The sequence below is a fragment of the Salvelinus fontinalis genome, chromosome 39 (genome assembly GCF_029448725.1).
Source record: "Salvelinus fontinalis isolate EN_2023a chromosome 39, ASM2944872v1, whole genome shotgun sequence".
NCBI classification, from domain to species: Eukaryota; Metazoa; Chordata; class Actinopteri; order Salmoniformes; family Salmonidae; genus Salvelinus; species Salvelinus fontinalis.
This window is the reverse complement of record NC_074703.1, coordinates 3,698,667-3,720,391: the sequence shown is the minus strand read 5'-3', so window position 1 is coordinate 3,720,391 and position 21,725 is coordinate 3,698,667. Positions and strand designations below refer to the sequence as shown.

At 46.8% G+C, this 21,725-nt stretch overlaps 1 protein-coding gene across 1 annotated transcript in view; it reads left to right on the top strand.

The window, feature by feature from the left end:
- LOC129838791 (golgin subfamily A member 6-like protein 6) overlaps positions 1 to 21,725 on the top strand; it is a 50,752-nt gene that overhangs the window by 1,318 nt on the left and 27,709 nt on the right. The window contains exons 2-4 of the mRNA XM_055905965.1: positions 745 to 787; positions 2,823 to 2,936; positions 4,242 to 4,310. Of these exons, the coding sequence (XP_055761940.1) occupies positions 746 to 787; positions 2,823 to 2,936; positions 4,242 to 4,310 (225 nt within the window). The 5' untranslated portion in view covers position 745. The remainder of the gene's footprint in view (positions 1 to 744; positions 788 to 2,822; positions 2,937 to 4,241; positions 4,311 to 21,725) is intronic.

The following is a 21,725-nucleotide window of genomic DNA, read 5'->3' as shown; positions in this document are numbered from 1 at the left end:
CTGTGTGTACTGACTGTGTATTAACTGTAGCTGTGTGTGTAGTGTACTGACTGTGTATTAACTGTAGCTGTGTGTGTAGTGTACTGACTGTGTATTAACTGTAGCTGTGTGTGTACTGTACTGACTGTGTATTAACTGTAGCTGTGTGTACTGACTGTGTATTAACTGTAGCTGTGTGTGTAGTGTACTGACTGTGTATTAACTGTAGCTGTGTGTGTAGTGTACTGACTGTGTATTAACTGTAGCTGTGTGTACTGACTGTGTATTAACTGTAGCTGTGTGTGTACTGTACTGACTGTGTATTAACTGTAGCTGTGTGTGTACTGACTGTGTATTAACTGTAGCTGTGTGTGTAGTGTACTGACTGTGTATTAACTGTAGCTGTGTGTGTAGTGTACTGACTGTGTATTAACTGTAGCTGTGTGTGTAGTGTACTGACTGTGTATTAACTGTAGCTGTGTGTGTAGTGTACTGACTGTGTATTAACTGTAGCTGTGTGTGTAGTGTACTGACTGTGTATTAACTGTAGCTGTGTGTACTGACTGTGTATTAACTGTAGCTGTGTGTGTAGTGTACTGACTGTGTATTAACTGTAGCTGTGTGTGTAGTGTACTGACTGTGTATTAACTGTAGCTGTGTGTGTAGTGTACTGACTGTGTATTAACTGTAGCTGTTTGTGTAGTGTACTGACTGTGTATTAACTGTAGCTGTTTGTAGTGTACTGACTGTGTCCTTCCTGTCCAGGATGGACCATGTCATTCAGTTTGAAGGGATTCCCATGTCTAAGGTAAGTGTCCACTGTTGAAAATGAGCTCCACCTGGGAAAAATCCTGTTGAACTTTCATCCAACTCAGAATTCCAAGTTGGGAACTCAGGCATCTTTCTAGAGCTCTGACTTACTGACTTGAAGATCTCTGACGTCAGGATTTGAACTTGTTTTTCCCCTGAGGTCCCAGTTGTCTGAAAAGCACCATCAGTCTCCTCCTCTAGTCCATGGAGGGATGTTATGAGATCATGATGTCATTCTGTAGTCCATGGAGGGATGTTATGAGATCATGATGTCATTCTGTAGTCCATGGAGGGATGTTATGAGATCATGATGTCATTCTCTAGTCCATGGAAGGATGTTATGATATCATGATGTCATTCTGTAGTCCATGAAGGGGATGTTATGATATTATGATGTCATTCTGTAGTCCATGGAGGGATGTTATGAGATCATGATGTCATTCTGTAGTCCATGGAGGGATGTTTTGATATCATGATGTCATTCTCTAGTCCATGGAGGGATGTTATGAGATCATGATGTCATTCTGTTGTCCATGGAGGGATGTTATGAGATCATGATGTCATTCTGTAGTCCATGGAGAGATGTTATGAGATCATGATGTCATTCTGTAGTCCATGGAGGGATGTTATGAGATCATGATGTCCATGGAGGGATGTTATGAGATCATGATGTCATTCTGTAGTCCAGAAAGGGAAGTTATGATATTATGATGTCATTCTGTAGTCCATGAAGGGATGTTATGATATCATGATGTAATTCTGTAGTCCATGAAGGGAAGTTATGATATCATGATGTAATTCTGTAGTCCATGAAGGGAAGTTATGATATCATGATGTCATTCTGTAGTCCATGGAGAGATGTTATGAGATCATGATGTCATTCTGTTGTCCATGGAGGGATGTTATGAGATCATGATGTCATTCTGTAGTTCATGAAGTGATGTTATGATATCATGATGTCATTCTGTAGTCCATGAAGGAATGTTATGATATCATGATGTCATTCTGTAGTCCATGAAGGGATGTTATGATATCATGATGTCGTTCTGTAGTCCATGAAGGGCTGTATGATATCATGATGTCATTCTGTAGTCCATGAAGGGAAGTTATGATATCATGATGTCATTCTGTAGTCCATGAAGGGAAGTTATGATATTATGATGTCATTCTGTAGTCCATGAAGGAATGTTATGATATCATGATGTCATTCTGTAGTCCATGAAGGGGATGTTATGATATTATGATGTCATTCTGTAGTCCATGAAGGGATGTTTTGAGATCATGATGTCATTCTGTAGTCCATGAAGGGATGTTATGAGATCATGATCTCATTCTGTAGTTCACGAGGGGGATGTTATGATATCATGATGTCATTCTGTAGTTTACGAGGGGGATGTTATGATATCATGATGTCATTCTGTAGTTTACGAGGGGGATGTTATGATATCATGATGTCATTCTGTAGTTCACGAGGGGGATGTTATGATGTCATTCTGTAGTTCACGAGGGGGATGTTAAGATATCATGATGTCATTCTGTAGTTCACGAGGGGGATGTTATGATGTCATTCTGTAGTTCACGAGGGGGATGTTATGATGTCATGATGTCATTCTATAGTTCACGAGGGGGATGTAATGATATCATGATGTCATTCTGTAGTTCACGAGGGGGATGTTATGATATCATGATGTCATTCTGTAGTTCACGAGGGGATGTTATGATATCATGATGTCATTCTGTAGTTCACGAGGGGAATGTTTTGATATCATGATGTCATTCTGTAGTTCACGAGGGGATGTTATGATATCATGATGTCATTCTGTAATTCACGAGGGGGATGTTATGATATCATGATGTCATTCTGTAGTTCACGAGGGGATGTTATGATATCATGATGTCATTCTGTAGTTCACGAGGGGGATATTATGATATCATGATGTCATTCTGTAGTTCACGAGGGGATGTTATGATATCATGATGTCATTCTGTAGTCCATGAGAGGGATGTTATGATATCATGATGTCATTCTGTAGTCCATGAGAGGGATGTGTAAGGAGGAGGACTATGCGTTCCTGGGAGAGAAGGGTGAAAGCCACAAGGAGACAGACACGCTGGGAGAAGACTGGAAGGAAGACAAAGTGGAGAGGGTAAATATATACCTCTATCTCTCACTAGGAGAGGGTAAATATAAACCTCTATCTGTCTCTAGGAGAGGGTGGATATCTACCTCTATCTCTCTAGGAGAGGGTAAATATATACCTCTATCTCTCACTAGGAGAGGGTGGATATCTACCTCTATCTCTCTAGGAGAGGGTGGATATCTACCTCTATCTCTCTAGGAGAGGGTGGATATCTACCTCTATCTCTCTAGGAGAGGGTGGATATCTACCTCTATCTCTCTAGGAGAGGGTGAATATCTACCTCTATCTCTCTAGGAGAGGGTGAATATCTACCACTATCTCTCTAGGAGAGGGTGGATATCTACCTCTATCTCTCTAGGAGAGGGTGGATATCTACCTCTATCTCTCTCTAGGAGAGGGTGGATATCTACCTCTATCTCTCTAGGAGAGGGTGGATATCTACCTCTATCTCTCTCTGGGAGAGGGTGAATATCTACCTCTATCTCTCTAGGAGAGGGTGAATATCTACCTCTATCTCTCTAGGAGAGGGTGAATATCTACCTCTATCTCTCTAGGAGAGGGTAAATATCTACCACTATCTCTCTAGGAGAGGGTGGATATCTACCTCTATCTCTCTCTAGGAGAGGGTGGATATCTACCTCTATCTCTCTCTAGGAGAGGGTGAATATCTACCTCTATCTCTCTAGGAGAGGGTGGATATATACCTCTATCTCTAGGAGAGGGTGGATATCTACCTCTAACTAGGAGAGGGTGGATATCTACCTCTATCTCTCTAGGAGAGGGTGGATATCTACCTCTCTCTCTCTAGGAGAGGGTGAATATCTACCTCTATCTCTCTAGGAGAGGGTGGATATCTACCTCTATCTCTCTAGGAGAGGGTAGATATCTACCTCTATCTCTCTCTAGGAGAGGGTGGATATCTACCTCTATCTCTCTAGGAGAGGGTGAATATCTACCTCTATCTCTCTAGGAGAGGGTAGATATCTACCTCTATCTCTCTCTAGGAGAGGGTGGATATCTACCTCTATCTCTCTCAAGGAGAGGGTGGATATCTACCTCTATCTCTCTCTAGGAGAGGGTGGATATCTACCTATATCTCTCTAGGAGATGGTGAATATCTACCTATATCTCTCTAGGAGAGGGTGGATATCTACCTCTATATCTCTCTAGGAGATAGTGAATATCTACCTGAGATTAACTTAACTGGGTTTCGTAAACTAGGGGTTTTCTCTGGCCCTTTCTGATTTTACTGGTTCAAATCTTCAGCAGTGTGATGTAACTTCCTGTGATGTAACTTCCTATGGTTGCCAGGTGCGGCGGCGTCGGGAGCGAGTGCAGCAGGAGCAGGAAAGAGTCAGAGAAGTGGAGGAGAGTAGGAAGGTAACACACTCAGAGATCCTTTAAATAACCACACATCCCTAAACACTTAGAGCCTCTAGGAGCGATGGTCTTTCAGCACGGTATCCCTAAACACTTCCATAAAGCCTCTAGGAGCGATGGTCTTTCAGCACGGTATCCATAAACACTTCCATAAAGCCTCTAGGAGCGATGGTCTTTCAGCATGGTATCCCTAAACACTTCCATAAAGCCTCTAGGAGCGATGGTCTTTCAGCATGGTATCCCTAAACACTTCCATAAAGCCTCTAGGAGCGATGGTCTTTCAGCAGGGTATCCCTAAACACTTCCATAAAGCCTCTAGGAGCGATGGTCTTTCAGCAGGGTATCCCTAAACACTTAGAGCCTCTAGGAGCGATGGTCTTTCAGCACGGTATCCCTAAACACTTCCATAAAGCCTCTAGGAGCGATGGTCTTTCAGCAGGGTATCCCTAATCACTTCCATAAAGCCTCTAGGAGCGATGGTCTTTCAGCACGGTATCCCTAAACACTTCCATAAAGCCTCTAGGAGCGATGGTCTTTCAGCAGGGTATCCCTAAACACTTCCATAAAGCCTCTAGGAGCGATGGTCTTTCAGCACGGTATCCCTAAACACTTAGAGCCTCTAGGAGCGATGGTCTTTCAGCACGGTATCCCTAAACACTTAGAGCCTCTAGGAGCGATGGTCTTTCAGCACGGTATCCCTAAACACTTAGAGCCTCTAGGAGCGATGGTCTTTCAGCAGGGTATCCCTAAACACTTAGAGCCTCTAGGAGCGATGGTCTTTCAGCACGGTATCCCTAAACACTTAGAGCCTCTAGGAGCGATGGTCTTTCAGCACGGTATCCATAAACACTTAGAGCCTCTAGGAGCGATGGTCTTTCAGCACGGTATCCATAAACACTTCCATAAAGCCTCTAGGAGCGATGGTCTTTCAGCACGGTATCCCTAAACACTTCCATAAAGCCTCTAGGAGCGATGGTCTTTCAGCACGGTATCCCTAAACACTTCCATAAAGCCTCTAGGAGCGATGGTCTTTCAGCACGGTATCCATAAACACTTCCATAAAGCCTCTAGGAGCGATGGTCTTTCAGCACGGTATCCCTAAACACTTCCATAAAGCCTCTAGGAGCGATGGTCTTTCAGCACGGTATCCCTAAACACTTAGAGCCTCTAGGAGCGATGGTCTTTCAGCACGGTATCCATAATCACTTCCATAAAGCCTCTAGGAGCGATGGTCTTTCAGCACGGTATCCCTAAACACTTAGAGCCTCTAGGAGCGATGGTCTTTCAGCACGGTATCCATAATCACTTCCATAGAGCCTCTAGGAGCGATGGTCTTTCAGCACGGTATCCATAATCACTTCCATAAAGCCTCTAGGAGCGATGGTCTTTCAGCAGGGTATCCCTAAACACTTCCATAAAGCCTCTAGGAGCGATGGTCTTTCAGCAGGGTATCCATAAACACTTCCATAAAGCCTCTAGGAGCGATGGTCTTTCAGCAGGGTATCCATAAACACTTAGAGCCTCTAGGAGCGATGGTCTTTCAGCATGGTATCCCTAAACACTTCCATAAAGCCTCTAGGAGCGATGGTCTTTCAGCACGGTATCCCTAAACACTTCCATAAAGCCTCTAGGAGCGATGGTCTTTCAGCACGGTATCCCTAAACACTTCCATAAAGCCTCTAGGAGCGATGGTCTTTCAGCACGGTATCCCTAAACACTTCCATAAAGCCTCTAGGAGCGATGGTCTTTCAGCAGGGTATCCCTAAACACTTCCATAAAGCCTCTAGGAGCGATGGTCTTTCAGCACGGTATCCCTAAACACTTCCATAAAGCCTCTAGGAGCGATGGTCTTTCAGCACGGTATCCCTAAACACTTAGAGCCTCTAGGAGCGATGGTCTTTCAGCAGGGTATCCCTAAACACTTCCATAAAGCCTCTAGGAGCGATGGTCTTTCAGCACGGTATCCCTAAACACTTCCATAAAGCCTCTAGGAGCGATGGTCTTTCAGCAGGGTATCCCTAAACACTTCCATAAAGCCTCTAGGAGCGATGGTCTTTCAGCAGGGTATCCCTAAACACTTCCATAAAGCCTCTAGGAGCGATGGTCTTTCAGCATGGTATCCCTAAACACTTCCATAAAGCCTCTAGGAGCGATGGTCTTTCAGCAGGGTATCCCTAAACACTTCCATAAAGCCTCTAGGAGCGATGGTCTTTCAGCACGGTATCCCTAAACACTTCCATAAAGCCTCTAGGAGCGATGGTCTTTCAGCACGGTATCCCTAAACACTTCCATAAAGCCTCTAGGAGCGATGGTCTTTCAGCACGGTATCCCTAAACACTTCCATAAAGCCTCTAGGAGCGATGGTCTTTCAGCACGGTATCCCTAAACACTTCCATAAAGCCTCTAGGAGCGATGGTCTTTCAGCAGGGTATCCCTAAACACTTCCATAAAGCCTCTAGGAGCGATGGTCTTTCAGCACGGTATCCCTAAACACTTCCATAAAGCCTCTAGGAGCGATGGTCTTTCAGCACGGTATCCCTAAACACTTCCATAAAGCCTCTAGGAGCGATGGTCTTTCAGCACGGTATCCCTAAACACTTCCATAAAGCCTCTAGGAGCGATGGTCTTTCAGCACGGTATCCCTAAACACTTCCATAAAGCCTCTAGGAGCGATGGTCTTTCAGCAGGGTATCCCTAAACACTTCCATAAAGCCTCTAGGAGCGATGGTCTTTCAGCACGGTATCCCTAAACACTTCCATAAAGCCTCTAGGAGCGATGGTCTTTCAGCAGGGTATCCCTAAACACTTCCATAAAGCCTCTAGGAGCGATGGTCTTTCAGCACGGTATCCCTAAACACTTAGAGCCTCTAGGAGCGATGGTCTTTCAGCACGGTATCCCTAAACACTTCCATAAAGCCTCTAGGAGCGATGGTCTTTCAGCACGGTATCCCTAAACACTTCCATAAAGCCTCTAGGAGCGATGGTCTTTCAGCACGGTATCCCTAAACACTTAGAGCCTCTAGGAGCGATGGTCTTTCAGCAGGGTATCCCTAATCACTTCCATAAAGCCTCTAGGAGCGATGGTCTTTCAGCACGGTATCCCTAAACACTTAGAGCCTCTAGGAGCGATGGTCTTTCAGCAGGGTATCCCTAATCACTTCCATAAAGCCTCTAGGAGCGATGGTCTTTCAGCACGGTATCCCTAAACACTTCCATAAAGCCTCTAGGAGCGATGGTCTTTCAGCAGGGTATCCCTAATCACTTCCATAAAGCCTCTAGGAGCGATGGTCTTTCAGCACGGTATCCCTAAACACTTCCATAAAGCCTCTAGGAGCGATGGTCTTTCAGCAGGGTATCCCACTTCCATAAAGCCTCTAGGAGCGATGGTCTTTCAGCAGGGTATCCCTAAACACTTCCATAAAGCCTCTAGGAGCGATGGTCTTTCAGCACGGTATCCCTAAACACTTCCATAAAGCCTCTAGGAGCGATGGTCTTTCAGCACGGTATCCCTAAACACTTCCATAAAGCCTCCAGGAGCGATGGTCTTTCAGCATGGTATCCCTAAACACTTCCATAAAGCCTCTAGGAGCGATGGTCTTTCAGCATGGTATCCCTAAACACTTCCATAAAGCCTCTAGGAGCGATGGTCTTTCAGCACGGTATCCCTAATCACTTCCATAAAGCCTCTAGGAGCGATGGTCTTTCAGCACGGTATCCATAAACACTTCCATAAAGCCTCTAGGAGCGATGGTCTTTCAGCACGGTATCCATAAACACTTCCATAAAGCCTCTAGGAGCGATGGTCTTTCAGCAGGGTATCCCTAAACACTTCCATAAAGCCTCTAGGAGCGATGGTCTTTCAGCAGGGTATCCATAAACACTTCCATAAAGCCTCTAGGAGCGATGGTCTTTCAGCAGGGTATCCATAAACACTTAGAGCCTCTAGGAGCGATGGTCTTTCAGCAGGGTATCCCTAAACACTTCCATAAAGCCTCTAGGAGCGATGGTCTTTCAGCACGGTATCCCTAAACACTTAGAGCCTCTAGGAGCGATGGTCTTTCAGCACGGTATCCCTAAACACTTCCATAAAGCCTCTAGGAGCGATGGTCTTTCAGCACGGTATCCATAAACACTTCCATAAAGCCTCTAGGAGCGATGGTCTTTCAGCATGGTATCCCTAAACACTTAGAGCCTCTAGGAGCGATGGTCTTTCAGCACGGTATCCCTAATCACTTCCATAAAGCCTCTAGGAGCGATGGTCTTTCAGCAGGGTATCCCTAAACACTTCCATAAAGCCTCTAGGAGCGATGGTCTTTCAGCACGGTATCCCTAAACACTTAGAGCCTCTAGGAGCGATGGTCTTTCAGCAGGGTATCCCTAAACACTTCCATAAAGCCTCTAGGAGCGATGGTCTTTCAGCACGGTATCCCTAAACACTTAGAGCCTCTAGGAGCGATGGTCTTTCAGCAGGGTATCCCTAAACACTTCCATAAAGCCTCTAGGAGCGATGGTCTTTCAGCACGGTATCCCTAAACACTTCCATAAAGCCTCTAGGAGCGATGGTCTTTCAGCAGGGTATCCCTAATCACTTCCATAAAGCCTCTAGGAGCGATGGTCTTTCAGCACGGTATCCCTAAACACTTCCATAAAGCCTCTAGGAGCGATGGTCTTTCAGCACGGTATCCCTAAACACTTCCATAAAGCCTCTAGGAGCGATGGTCTTTCAGCACGGTATCCATAAACACTTCCATAAAGCCTCTAGGAGCGATGGTCTTTCAGCACGGTATCCCTAAACACTTCCATAAAGCCTCTAGGAGCGATGGTCTTTCAGCACGGTATCCCTAAACACTTCCATAAAGCCTCTAGGAGCGATGGTCTTTCAGCACGGTATCCCTAAACACTTCCATAAAGCCTCTAGGAGCGATGGTCTTTCAGCACGGTATCCCTAAACACTTAGAGCCTCTAGGAGCGATGGTCTTTCAGCACGGTATCCCTAATCACTTCCATAAAGCCTCTAGGAGCGATGGTCTTTCAGCACGGTATCCCTAATCACTTCCATAAAGCCTCTAGGAGCGATGGTCTTTCAGCACGGTATCCCTAAACACTTCCATAAAGCCTCTAGGAGCGATGGTCTTTCAGCACGGTATCCCTAAACACTTCCATAAAGCCTCTAGGAGCGATGGTCTTTCAGCAGGGTATCCATAAACACTTCCATAAAGCCTCTAGGAGCGATGGTCTTTCAGCACGGTATCCCTAAACACTTCCATAAAGCCTCTAGGAGCGATGGTCTTTCAGCATGGTATCCCTAAACACTTCCATAAAGCCTCTAGGAGCGATGGTCTTTCAGCACGGTATCCCTAAACACTTCCATAAAGCCTCTAGGAGCGATGGTCTTTCAGCATGGTATCCCTAAACACTTCCATAAAGCCTCTAGGAGCGATGGTCTTTCAGCACGGTATCCCTAAACACTTAGAGCCTCTAGGAGCGATGGTCTTTCAGCACGGTATCCCTAAACACTTCCATAAAGCCTCTAGGAGCGATGGTCTTTCAGCACGGTATCCATAATCACTTCCAGAAAGCCTCTAGGAGCGATGGTCTTTCAGCACGGTATCCCTAAACACTTAGAGCCTCTAGGATCGATGGTCTTTCAGCACGGTATCCATAATCACTTCCATAAAGCCTCTAGGAGCGATGGTCTTTCAGCACGGTATCCCTAAACACTTCCATAAAGCCTCTAGGAGCGATGGTCTTTCAGCACGGTATCCCTAAACACTTCCATAAAGCCTCTAGGAGCGATGGTCTTTCAGCACGGTATCCCTAAACACTTCCATAAAGCCTCTAGGAGCGATGGTCTTTCAGCACGGTATCCCTAAACACTTCCATAAAGCCTCTAGGAGCGATGGTCTTTCAGCACGGTATCCATAAACACTTCCATAAAGCCTCTAGGAGCGATGGTCTTTCAGCAGGGTATCCATAATCACTTCCATAAAGCCTCTAGGAGCGATGGTCTTTCAGCACGGTATCCCTAAACACTTAGAGCCTCTAGGAGCGATGGTCTTTCAGCACGGTATCCATAATCACTTCCATAAAGCCTCTAGGAGCGATGGTCTTTCAGCACGGTTCACTGTGCCTCTAGGAGCGATGGTCTTTCAGCACGGTATCCCTAAACACTTAGAGCCTCTAGGAGCGATGGTCTTTCAGCACGGTATCCCTAAACACTTAGAGCCTCTAGGAGCGATGGTCTTTCAGCACGGTATCCATAAACACTTCCATAAAGCCTCTAGGAGCGATGGTCTTTCAGCACGGTATCCATAAACACTTCCATAAAGCCTCTAGGAGCGATGGTCTTTCAGCAGGGTATCCCTAAACACTTCCATAAAGCCTCTAGGAGCGATGGTCTTTCAGCACGGTATCCCTAAACACTTCCATAAAGCCTCTAGGAGCGATGGTCTTTCAGCAGGGTATCCCTAAACACTTCCATAAAGCCTCTAGGAGCGATGGTCTTTCAGCAGGGTATCCCTAAACACTTCCATAAAGCCTCTAGGAGCGATGGTCTTTCAGCATGGTATCCCTAAACACTTCCATAAAGCCTCTAGGAGCGATGGTCTTTCAGCACGGTATCCCTAAACACTTCCATAAAGCCTCTAGGAGCGATGGTCTTTCAGCACGGTATCCCTAATCACTTCCATAAAGCCTCTAGGAGCGATGGTCTTTCAGCACGGTATCCATAAACACTTAGAGCCTCTAGGAGCGATGGTCTTTCAGCAGGGTATCCCTAAACACTTCCATAAAGCCTCTAGGAGCGATGGTCTTTCAGCAGGGTATCCCTAAACACTTCCATAAAGCCTCTAGGAGCGATGGTCTTTCAGCAGGGTATCCCTAAACACTTCCATAAAGCCTCTAGGAGCGATGGTCTTTCAGCAGGGTATCCCTAAACACTTCCATAAAGCCTCTAGGAGCGATGGTCTTTCAGCAGGGTATCCCTAAACACTTCCATAAAGCCTCTAGGAGCGATGGTCTTTCAGCAGGGTATCCCTAAACACTTCCATAAAGCCTCTAGGAGCGATGGTCTTTCAGCAGGGTATCCCTAAACACTTCCATAAAGCCTCTAGGAGCGATGGTCTTTCAGCAGGGTATCCCTAAACACTTCCATAAAGCCTCTAGGAGCGATGGTCTTTCAGCACGGTATCCCTAAACACTTCCATAAAGCCTCTAGGAGCGATGGTCTTTCAGCACGGTATCCCACTTCCATAAAGCCTCTAGGAGCGATGGTCTTTCAGCACGGTATCCCTAAACACTTATAGCATCTAGGAGCGATGGTCTTTCAGCAGGGTATCCCTAAACACTTCCATAAAGCCTCTAGGAGCGATGGTCTTTCAGCACGGTATCCCTAATCACTTCCATAAAGCCTCTAGGAGCGATGGTCTTTCAGCAGGGTATCCATAATCACTTCCATAAAGCCTCTAGGAGCGATGGTCTTTCAGCACGGTATCCCTAAACACTTCCATAAAGCCTCTAGGAGCGATGGTCTTTCAGCAGGGTATCCCTAAACACTTAGAGCCTCTAGGAGCGATGGTCTTTCAGCAGGGTAACCCTAAACACTTAGAGCCTCTAGGAGCGATGGTCTTTCAGCACGGTATCCATAATCACTTCCATAAAGCCTCTAGGAGCGATGGTCTTTCAGCACGGTATCCCTAAACACTTCCATAAAGCCTCTAGGAGCGATGGTCTTTCAGCACGGTATCCATAAACACTTCCATAAAGCCTCTAGGAGCGATGGTCTTTCAGCACGGTATCCATAAACACTTAGAGCCTCTAGGAGCGATGGTCTTTCAGCACGGTATCCATAAACACTTAGAGCCTCTAGGAGCGATGGTCTTTCAGCACGGTATCCCTAAACACTTCCATAAAGCCTCTAGGAGCGATGGTCTTTCAGCACGGTATCCCTAAACACTTCCATAAAGCCTCTAGGAGCGATGGTCTTTCAGCACGGTATCCATAATCACTTCCATAAAGCCTCTAGGAGCGATGGTCTTTCAGCACGGTATCCCTAAACACTTAGAGCCTCTAGGAGCGATGGTCTTTCAGCAGGGTATCCCTAAACACTTCCATAAAGCCTCTAGGAGCGATGGTCTTTCAGCACGGTATCCATAAACACTTAGAGCCTCTAGGAGCGATGGTCTTTCAGCACGGTATCCCTAAACACTTAGAGCCTCTAGGAGCGATGGTCTTTCAGCACGGTATCCATAAACACTTCCATAGAGCCTCTAGGAGCGATGGTCTTTCAGCAGGGTATCCCTAATCACTTCCATAAAGCCTCTAGGAGCGATGGTCTTTCAGCACGGTATCCCTAAACACTTAGAGCCTCTAGGAGCGATGGTCTTTCAGCACGGTATCCCTAAACACTTAGAGCCTCTAGGAGCGATGGTCTTTCAGCACCGTATCCCTAAACACTTCCATAAAGCCTCTAGGAGCGATGGTCTTTCAGCACGGTATCCCTAATCACTTCCATAAAGCCTCTAGGAGCGATGGTCTTTCAGCACGGTATCCATAAACACTTCCATAAAGCCTCTAGGAGCGATGGTCTTTCAGCACGGTATCCATAAACACTTCCATAAAGCCTCTAGGAGCGATGGTCTTTCAGCAGGGTATCCATAAACACTTCCATAAAGCCTCTAGGAGCGATGGTCTTTCAGCACGGTATCCATAAACACTTCCATAAAGCCTCTAGGAGCGATGGTCTTTCAGCACGGTATCCCTAAACACTTAGAGCCTCTAGGAGCGATGGTCTTTCAGCAGGGTATCCCTAATCACTTCCATAAAGCCTCTAGGAGCGATGGTCTTTCAGCACGGTATCCCTAAACACTTCCATAAAGCCTCTAGGAGCGATGGTCTTTCAGCAGGGTATCCCTAAACACTTCCATAAAGCCTCTAGGAGCGATGGTCTTTCAGCACGGTATCCCTAAACACTTCCATAAAGCCTCTAGGAGCGATGGTCTTTCAGCACGGTATCCCTAAACACTTAGAGCCTCTAGGATCGATGGTCTTTCAGCACGGTATCCATAATCACTTCCATAAAGCCTCTAGGAGCGATGGTCTTTCAGCACGGTATCCCTAAACACTTCCATAAAGCCTCTAGGAGCGATGGTCTTTCAGCACGGTATCCCTAAACACTTAGAGCCTCTAGGAGCGATGGTCTTTCAGCATGGTATCCCTAAACACTTCCATAAAGCCTCTAGGAGCGATGGTCTTTCAGCACGGTATCCCTAAACACTTAGAGCCTCTAGGAGCGATGGTCTTTCAGCACGGTATCCCTAAACACTTCCATAAAGCCTCTAGGAGCGATGGTCTTTCAGCACGGTATCCCTAAACACTTCCATAAAGCCTCTAGGAGCGATGGTCTTTCAGCACGGTATCCATAAACACTTAGAGCCTCTAGGAGCGATGGTCTTTCAGCACGGTATCCCTAAACACTTCCATAAAGCCTCTAGGAGCGATGGTCTTTCAGCACGGTATCCCTAAACACTTCCATAAAGCCTCTAGGAGCGATGGTCTTTCAGCACGGTATCCATAAACACTTCCATAAAGCCTCTAGGAGCGATGGTCTTTCAGCACGGTATCCATAAACACTTAGAGCCTCTAGGAGCGATGGTCTTTCAGCACGGTATCCATAAACACTTAGAGCCTCTAGGAGCGATGGTCTTTCAGCACGGTATCCCTAAACACTTCCATAAAGCCTCTAGGAGCGATGGTCTTTCAGCACGGTATCCCTAAACACTTCCATAAAGCCTCTAGGAGCGATGGTCTTTCAGCACGGTATCCATAATCACTTCCATAAAGCCTCTAGGAGCGATGGTCTTTCAGCACGGTATCCCTAAACACTTCCATAAAGCCTCTAGGAGCGATGGTCTTTCAGCAGGGTATCCCTAAACACTTCCATAAAGCCTCTAGGAGCGATGGTCTTTCAGCACGGTATCCATAAACACTTAGAGCCTCTAGGAGCGATGGTCTTTCAGCACGGTATCCCTAAACACTTAGAGCCTCTAGGAGCGATGGTCTTTCAGCACGGTATCCATAAACACTTCCATAGAGCCTCTAGGAGCGATGGTCTTTCAGCAGGGTATCCCTAATCACTTCCATAAAGCCTCTAGGAGCGATGGTCTTTCAGCAGGGTATCCCTAAACACTTAGAGCCTCTAGGAGCGATGGTCTTTCAGCACGGTATCCCTAAACACTTCCATAAAGCCTCTAGGAGCGATGGTCTTTCAGCACGGTATCCCTAAACACTTAGAGCCTCTAGGAGCGATGGTCTTTCAGCATGGTATCCCTAAACACTTAGAGCCTCTAGGAGCGATGGTCTTTCAGCACGGTATCCCTAAACACTTCCATAAAGCCTCTAGGAGCGATGGTCTTTCAGCACGGTATCCATAAACACTTCCATAAAGCCTCTAGGAGCGATGGTCTTTCAGCACGGTATCCATAAACACTTCCATAAAGCCTCTAGGAGCGATGGTCTTTCAGCAGGGTATCCATAAACACTTCCATAAAGCCTCTAGGAGCGATGGTCTTTCAGCACGGTATCCATAAACACTTCCATAAAGCCTCTAGGAGCGATGGTCTTTCAGCACGGTATCCCTAAACACTTAGAGCCTCTAGGAGCGATGGTCTTTCAGCACGGTATCCCTAAACACTTCCATAAAGCCTCTAGGAGCGATGGTCTTTCAGCACGGTATCCCTAAACACTTAGAGCCTCTAGGATCGATGGTCTTTCAGCACGGTATCCATAATCACTTCCATAAAGCCTCTAGGAGCGATGGTCTTTCAGCACGGTATCCCTAAACACTTCCATAAAGCCTCTAGGAGCGATGGTCTTTCAGCACGGTATCCCTAAACACTTCCATAAAGCCTCTAGGAGCGATGGTCTTTCAGCACGGTATCCCTAATCACTTCCATAAAGCCTCTAGGAGCGATGGTCTTTCAGCAGGGTATCCATAATCACTTCCATAAAGCCTCTAGGAGCGATGGTCTTTCAGCACGGTATCCCTAAACACTTAGAGCCTCTAGGAGCGATGGTCTTTCAGCACGGTATCCATAATCACTTCCATAAAGCCTCTAGGAGCGATGGTCTTTCAGCACGGTTCACTGTGCCTCTAGGAGCGATGGTCTTTCAGCACGGTATCCCTAAACACTTAGAGCCTCTAGGAGCGATGGTCTTTCAGCACGGTATCCCACTTCCATAAAGCCTCTAGGAGCGATGGTCTTTCAGCACGGTATCCCTAAACACTTAGAGCCTCTAGGAGCGATGGTCTTTCAGCACGGTATCCATAAACACTTCCATAAAGCCTCTAGGAGCGATGGTCTTTCAGCACGGTATCCCTAATCACTTCCATAAAGCCTCTAGGAGCGATGGTCTTTCAGCACGGTATCCATAAACACTTAGAGCCTCTAGGAGCGATGGTCTTTCAGCAGGGTATCCCTAAACACTTCCATAAAGCCTCTAGGAGCGATGGTCTTTCAGCAGGGTATCCCTAAACACTTCCATAAAGCCTCTAGGAGCGATGGTCTTTCAGCAGGGTATCCCTAAACACTTCCATAAAGCCTCTAGGAGCGATGGTCTTTCAGCAGGGTATCCCTAAACACTTCCATAAAGCCTCTAGGAGCGATGGTCTTTCAGCAGGGTATCCCTAAACACTTCCATAAAGCCTCTAGGAGCGATGGTCTTTCAGCAGGGTATCCCTAAACACTTCCATAAAGCCTCTAGGAGCGATGGTCTTTCAGCAGGGTATCCCTAAACACTTCCATAAAGCCTCTAGGAGCGATGGTCTTTCAGCACGGTATCCCTAATCACTTAGAGCCTCTAGGAGCGATGGTCTTTCAGCACGGTATCCATAAACACTTCCATAAAGCCTCTAGGAGCGATGGTCTTTCAGCACGGTATCCCTAATCACTTCCATAAAGCCTCTAGGAGCGATGGTCTTTCAGCAGGGTATCCATAATCACTTCCATAAAGCCTCTAGGAGCGATGGTCTTTCAGCACGGTATCCCTAAACACTTAGAGCCTCTAGGAGCGATGGTCTTTCAGCACGGTATCCATAATCACTTCCATAAAGCCTCTAGGAGCGATGGTCTTTCAGCACGGTTCACTGTGCCTCTAGGAGCGATGGTCTTTCAGCACGGTATCCCTAAACACTTAGAGCCTCTAGGAGCGATGGTCTTTCAGCACGGTATCCCTAAACACTTAGAGCCTCTAGGAGCGATGGTCTTTCAGCACGGTATCCATAAACACTTCCATAAAGCCTCTAGGAGCGATGGTCTTTCAGCACGGTATCCCTAAACACTTAGAGCCTCTAGGAGCGATGGTCTTTCAGCACGGTATCCCTAAACACTTCCATAAAGCCTCTAGGAGCGATGGTCTTTCAGCACGGTATCCCTAAACACTTAGAGCCTCTAGGAGCGATGGTCTTTCAGCATGGTATCCCTAAACACTTAGAGCCTCTAGGAGCGATGGTCTTTCAGCACGGTATCCCTAAACACTTCCATAAAGCCTCTAGGAGCGATGGTCTTTCAGCACGGTATCCATAAACACTTCCATAAAGCCTCTAGGAGCGATGGTCTTTCAGCACGGTATCCATAAACACTTCCATAAAGCCTCTAGGAGCGATGGTCTTTCAGCAGGGTATCCATAAACACTTCCATAAAGCCTCTAGGAGCGATGGTCTTTCAGCACGGTATCCATAAACACTTCCATAAAGCCTCTAGGAGCGATGGTCTTTCAGCACGGTATCCCTAAACACTTAGAGCCTCTAGGAGCGATGGTCTTTCAGCACGGTATCCCTAAACACTTCCATAAAGCCTCTAGGAGCGATGGTCTTTCAGCACGGTATCCCTAAACACTTAGAGCCTCTAGGATCGATGGTCTTTCAGCACGGTATCCATAATCACTTCCATAAAGCCTCTAGGAGCGATGGTCTTTCAGCACGGTATCCCTAAACACTTCCATAAAGCCTCTAGGAGCGATGGTCTTTCAGCACGGTATCCCTAAACACTTCCATAAAGCCTCTAGGAGCGATGGTCTTTCAGCACGGTATCCCTAATCACTTCCATAAAGCCTCTAGGAGCGATGGTCTTTCAGCAGGGTATCCATAATCACTTCCATAAAGCCTCTAGGAGCGATGGTCTTTCAGCACGGTATCCCTAAACACTTAGAGCCTCTAGGAGCGATGGTCTTTCAGCACGGTATCCATAATCACTTCCATAAAGCCTCTAGGAGCGATGGTCTTTCAGCACGGTTCACTGTGCCTCTAGGAGCGATGGTCTTTCAGCACGGTATCCCTAAACACTTAGAGCCTCTAGGAGCGATGGTCTTTCAGCACGGTATCCCACTTCCATAAAGCCTCTAGGAGCGATGGTCTTTCAGCACGGTATCCCTAAACACTTAGAGCCTCTAGGAGCGATGGTCTTTCAGCACGGTATCCATAAACACTTCCATAAAGCCTCTAGGAGCGATGGTCTTTCAGCACGGTATCCCTAATCACTTCCATAAAGCCTCTAGGAGCGATGGTCTTTCAGCACGGTATCCATAAACACTTAGAGCCTCTAGGAGCGATGGTCTTTCAGCAGGGTATCCCTAAACACTTCCATAAAGCCTCTAGGAGCGATGGTCTTTCAGCAGGGTATCCCTAAACACTTCCATAAAGCCTCTAGGAGCGATGGTCTTTCAGCAGGGTATCCCTAAACACTTCCATAAAGCCTCTAGGAGCGATGGTCTTTCAGCAGGGTATCCCTAAACACTTCCATAAAGCCTCTAGGAGCGATGGTCTTTCAGCAGGGTATCCCTAAACACTTCCATAAAGCCTCTAGGAGCGATGGTCTTTCAGCAGGGTATCCCTAAACACTTCCATAAAGCCTCTAGGAGCGATGGTCTTTCAGCAGGGTATCCCTAAACACTTCCATAAAGCCTCTAGGAGCGATGGTCTTTCAGCACGGTATCCCTAATCACTTAGAGCCTCTAGGAGCGATGGTCTTTCAGCACGGTATCCATAAACACTTCCATAAAGCCTCTAGGAGCGATGGTCTTTCAGCACGGTATCCCTAATTACTTCCATAAAGCCTCTAGGAGCGATGGTCTTTCAGCAGGGTATCCATAATCACTTCCATAAAGCCTCTAGGAGCGATGGTCTTTCAGCACGGTATCCCTAAACACTTAGAGCCTCTAGGAGCGATGGTCTTTCAGCACGGTATCCATAATCACTTCCATAAAGCCTCTAGGAGCGATGGTCTTTCAGCACGGTTCACTGTGCCTCTAGGAGCGATGGTCTTTCAGCACGGTATCCCTAAACACTTAGAGCCTCTAGGAGCGATGGTCTTTCAGCACGGTATCCCTAAACACTTAGAGCCTCTAGGAGCGATGGTCTTTCAGCACGGTATCCATAAACACTTCCATAAAGCCTCTAGGAGCGATGGTCTTTCAGCACGGTATCCCTAATCACTTCCATAAAGCCTCTAGGAGCGATGGTCTTTCAGCACGGTATCCATAAACACTTAGAGCCTCTAGGAGCGATGGTCTTTCAGCAGGGTATCCCTAAACACTTCCATAAAGCCTCTAGGAGCGATGGTCTTTCAGCAGGGTATCCCTAAACACTTCCATAAAGCCTCTAGGAGCGATGGTCTTTCAGCAGGGTATCCCTAAACACTTCCATAAAGCCTCTAGGAGCGATGGTCTTTCAGCAGGGTATCCCTAAACACTTCCATAAAGCCTCTAGGAGCGATGGTCTTTCAGCAGGGTATCCCTAAACACTTCCATAAAGCCTCTAGGAGCGATGGTCTTTCAGCAGGGTATCCCTAAACACTTCCATAAAGCCTCTAGGAGCGATGGTCTTTCAGCAGGGTATCCCTAAACACTTCCATAAAGCCTCTAGGAGCGATGGTCTTTCAGCACGGTATCCCTAAACACTTCCATAAAGCCTCTAGGAGCGATGGTCTTTCAGCAGGGTATCCCTAAACACTTCCATAAAGCCTCTAGGAGCGATGGTCTTTCAGCACGGTATCCCTAAACACTTCCATAAAGCCTCTAGGAGCGATGGTCTTTCAGCACGGTATCCCTAAACACTTCCATAAAGCCTCTAGGAGCGATGGTCTTTCAGCACGGTATCCCTAAACACTTCCATAAAGCCTCTAGGAGCGATGGTCTTTCAGCACGGTATCCCTAATCACTTCCATAAAGCCTCTAGGAGCGATGGTCTTTCAGCACGGTATCTCTAAACACTTCCATAAAGCCTCTAGGAGCGATGGTCTTTCAGCACGGTATCCCTAAACACTTCCATAAAGCCTCTAGGAGCGATGGTCTTTCAGCACGGTATCCCTAAACACTTCCATAAAGCCTCTAGGAGCGATGGTCTTTCAGCAGGGTATCCCTAAACACTTCCATAAAGCCTCTAGGAGCGATGGTCTTTCAGCAGGGTATCCCTAAACACTTCCATAAAGCCTCTAGGAGCGATGGTCTTTCAGCAGGGTATCCCTAAACACTTCCATAAAGCCTCTAGGAGCGATGGTCTTTCAGCACGGTATCCCTAATCACTTAGAGCCTCCAGGAGCGATGGTCTTTCAGCACGGTATCCATAAACACTTCCATAAAGCCTCTAGGAGCGATGGTCTTTCAGCACGGTATCCCTAAACACTTAGAGCCTCTAGGAGCGATGGTCTTTCAGCACGGTATCCCTAAACACTTCCATAAAGCCTCTAGGAGCGATGGTCTTTCAGCAGGGTATCCCTAAACACTTCCATAAAGCCTCTAGGAGCGATGGTCTTTCAGCACGGTATCCATAAACACTTCCATAAAGCCTCTAGGAGCGATGGTCTTTCAGCATGGTATCCCTAAACACTTAGAGCCTCTAGGAGCGATGGTCTTTCAGCACGGTATCCCTAAACACTTCCATAAAGCCTCTAGGAGCGATGGTCTTTCAGCACGGTATCCCTAATCACTTCCATAAAGCCTCTAGGAGCGATGGTCTTTCAGCAGGGTATCCATAATCACTTCCATAAAGCCTCTAGGAGCGATGGTCTTTCAGCACGGTATCCCTAAACACTTAGAGCCTCTAGGAGCGATGGTCTTTCAGCAGGGTAACCCTAAACACTTAGAGCCTCTAGGAGCGATGGTCTTTCAGCACGGTATCCCTAAACACTTCCATAAAGCCTCTAGGAGCGATGGTCTTTCAGCACGGTATCCCTAAACACTTCCATAAAGCCTCTAGGAGCGATGGTCTTTCAGCACGGTATCCATAAACACTTCCATAAAGCCTCTAGGAGCGATGGTCTTTCAGCACGGTATCCATAAACACTTAGAGCCTCTAGGAGCGATGGTCTTTCAGCACGGTATCCATAAACACTTAGAGCCTCTAGGAGCGATGGTCTTTCAGCACGGTATCCCTAAACACTTCCATAAAGCCTCTAGGAGCGATGGTCTTTCAGCACGGTATCCCTAAACACTTCCATAAAGCCTCTAGGAGCGATGGTCTTTCAGCACGGTATCCCTAAACACTTCCATAAAGCCTCTAGGAGCGATGGTCTTTCAGCACGGTATCCATAATCACTTCCATAAAGCCTCTAGGAGCGATGGTCTTTCAGCACGGTATCCCTAAACACTTAGAGCCTCTAGGAGCGATGGTCTTTCAGCACGGTATCCCTAATCACTTCCATAAAGCCTCTAGGAGCGATGGTCTTTCAGCACGGTATCCCTAAACACTTCCATAAAGCCTCTAGGAGCGATGGTCTTTCAGCAGGGTATCCCTAAACACTTCCATAAAGCCTCTAGGAGCGATGGTCTTTCAGCACGGTATCCATAAACACTTAGAGCCTCTAGGAGCGATGGTCTTTCAGCACGGTATCCCTAAACACTTAGAGCCTCTAGGAGCGATGGTCTTTCAGCACGGTATCCATAAACACTTCCATAGAGCCTCTAGGAGCGATGGTCTTTCAGCAGGGTATCCCTAATCACTTCCATAAAGCCTCTAGGAGCGATGGTCTTTCAGCACGGTATCCCTAAACACTTAGAGCCTCTAGGAGCGATGGTCTTTCAGCACGGTATCCCTAAACACTTAGAGCCTCTAGGAGCGATGGTCTTTCAGCATGGTATCCCTAAACACTTCCATAAAGCCTCTAGGAGCGATGGTCTTTCAGCACGGTATCCATAAACACTTCCATAAAGCCTCTAGGAGCGATGGTCTTTCAGCACGGTATCCCTAAACACTTCCATAAAGCCTCTAGGAGCGATGGTCTTTCAGCACGGTATCCATAAACACTTCCATAAAGCCTCTAGGAGCGATGGTCTTTCAGCACGGTATCCCTAAACACTTAGAGCCTCTAGGAGCGATGGTCTTTCAGCACGGTATCCCTAATCACTTCCATAAAGCCTCTAGGA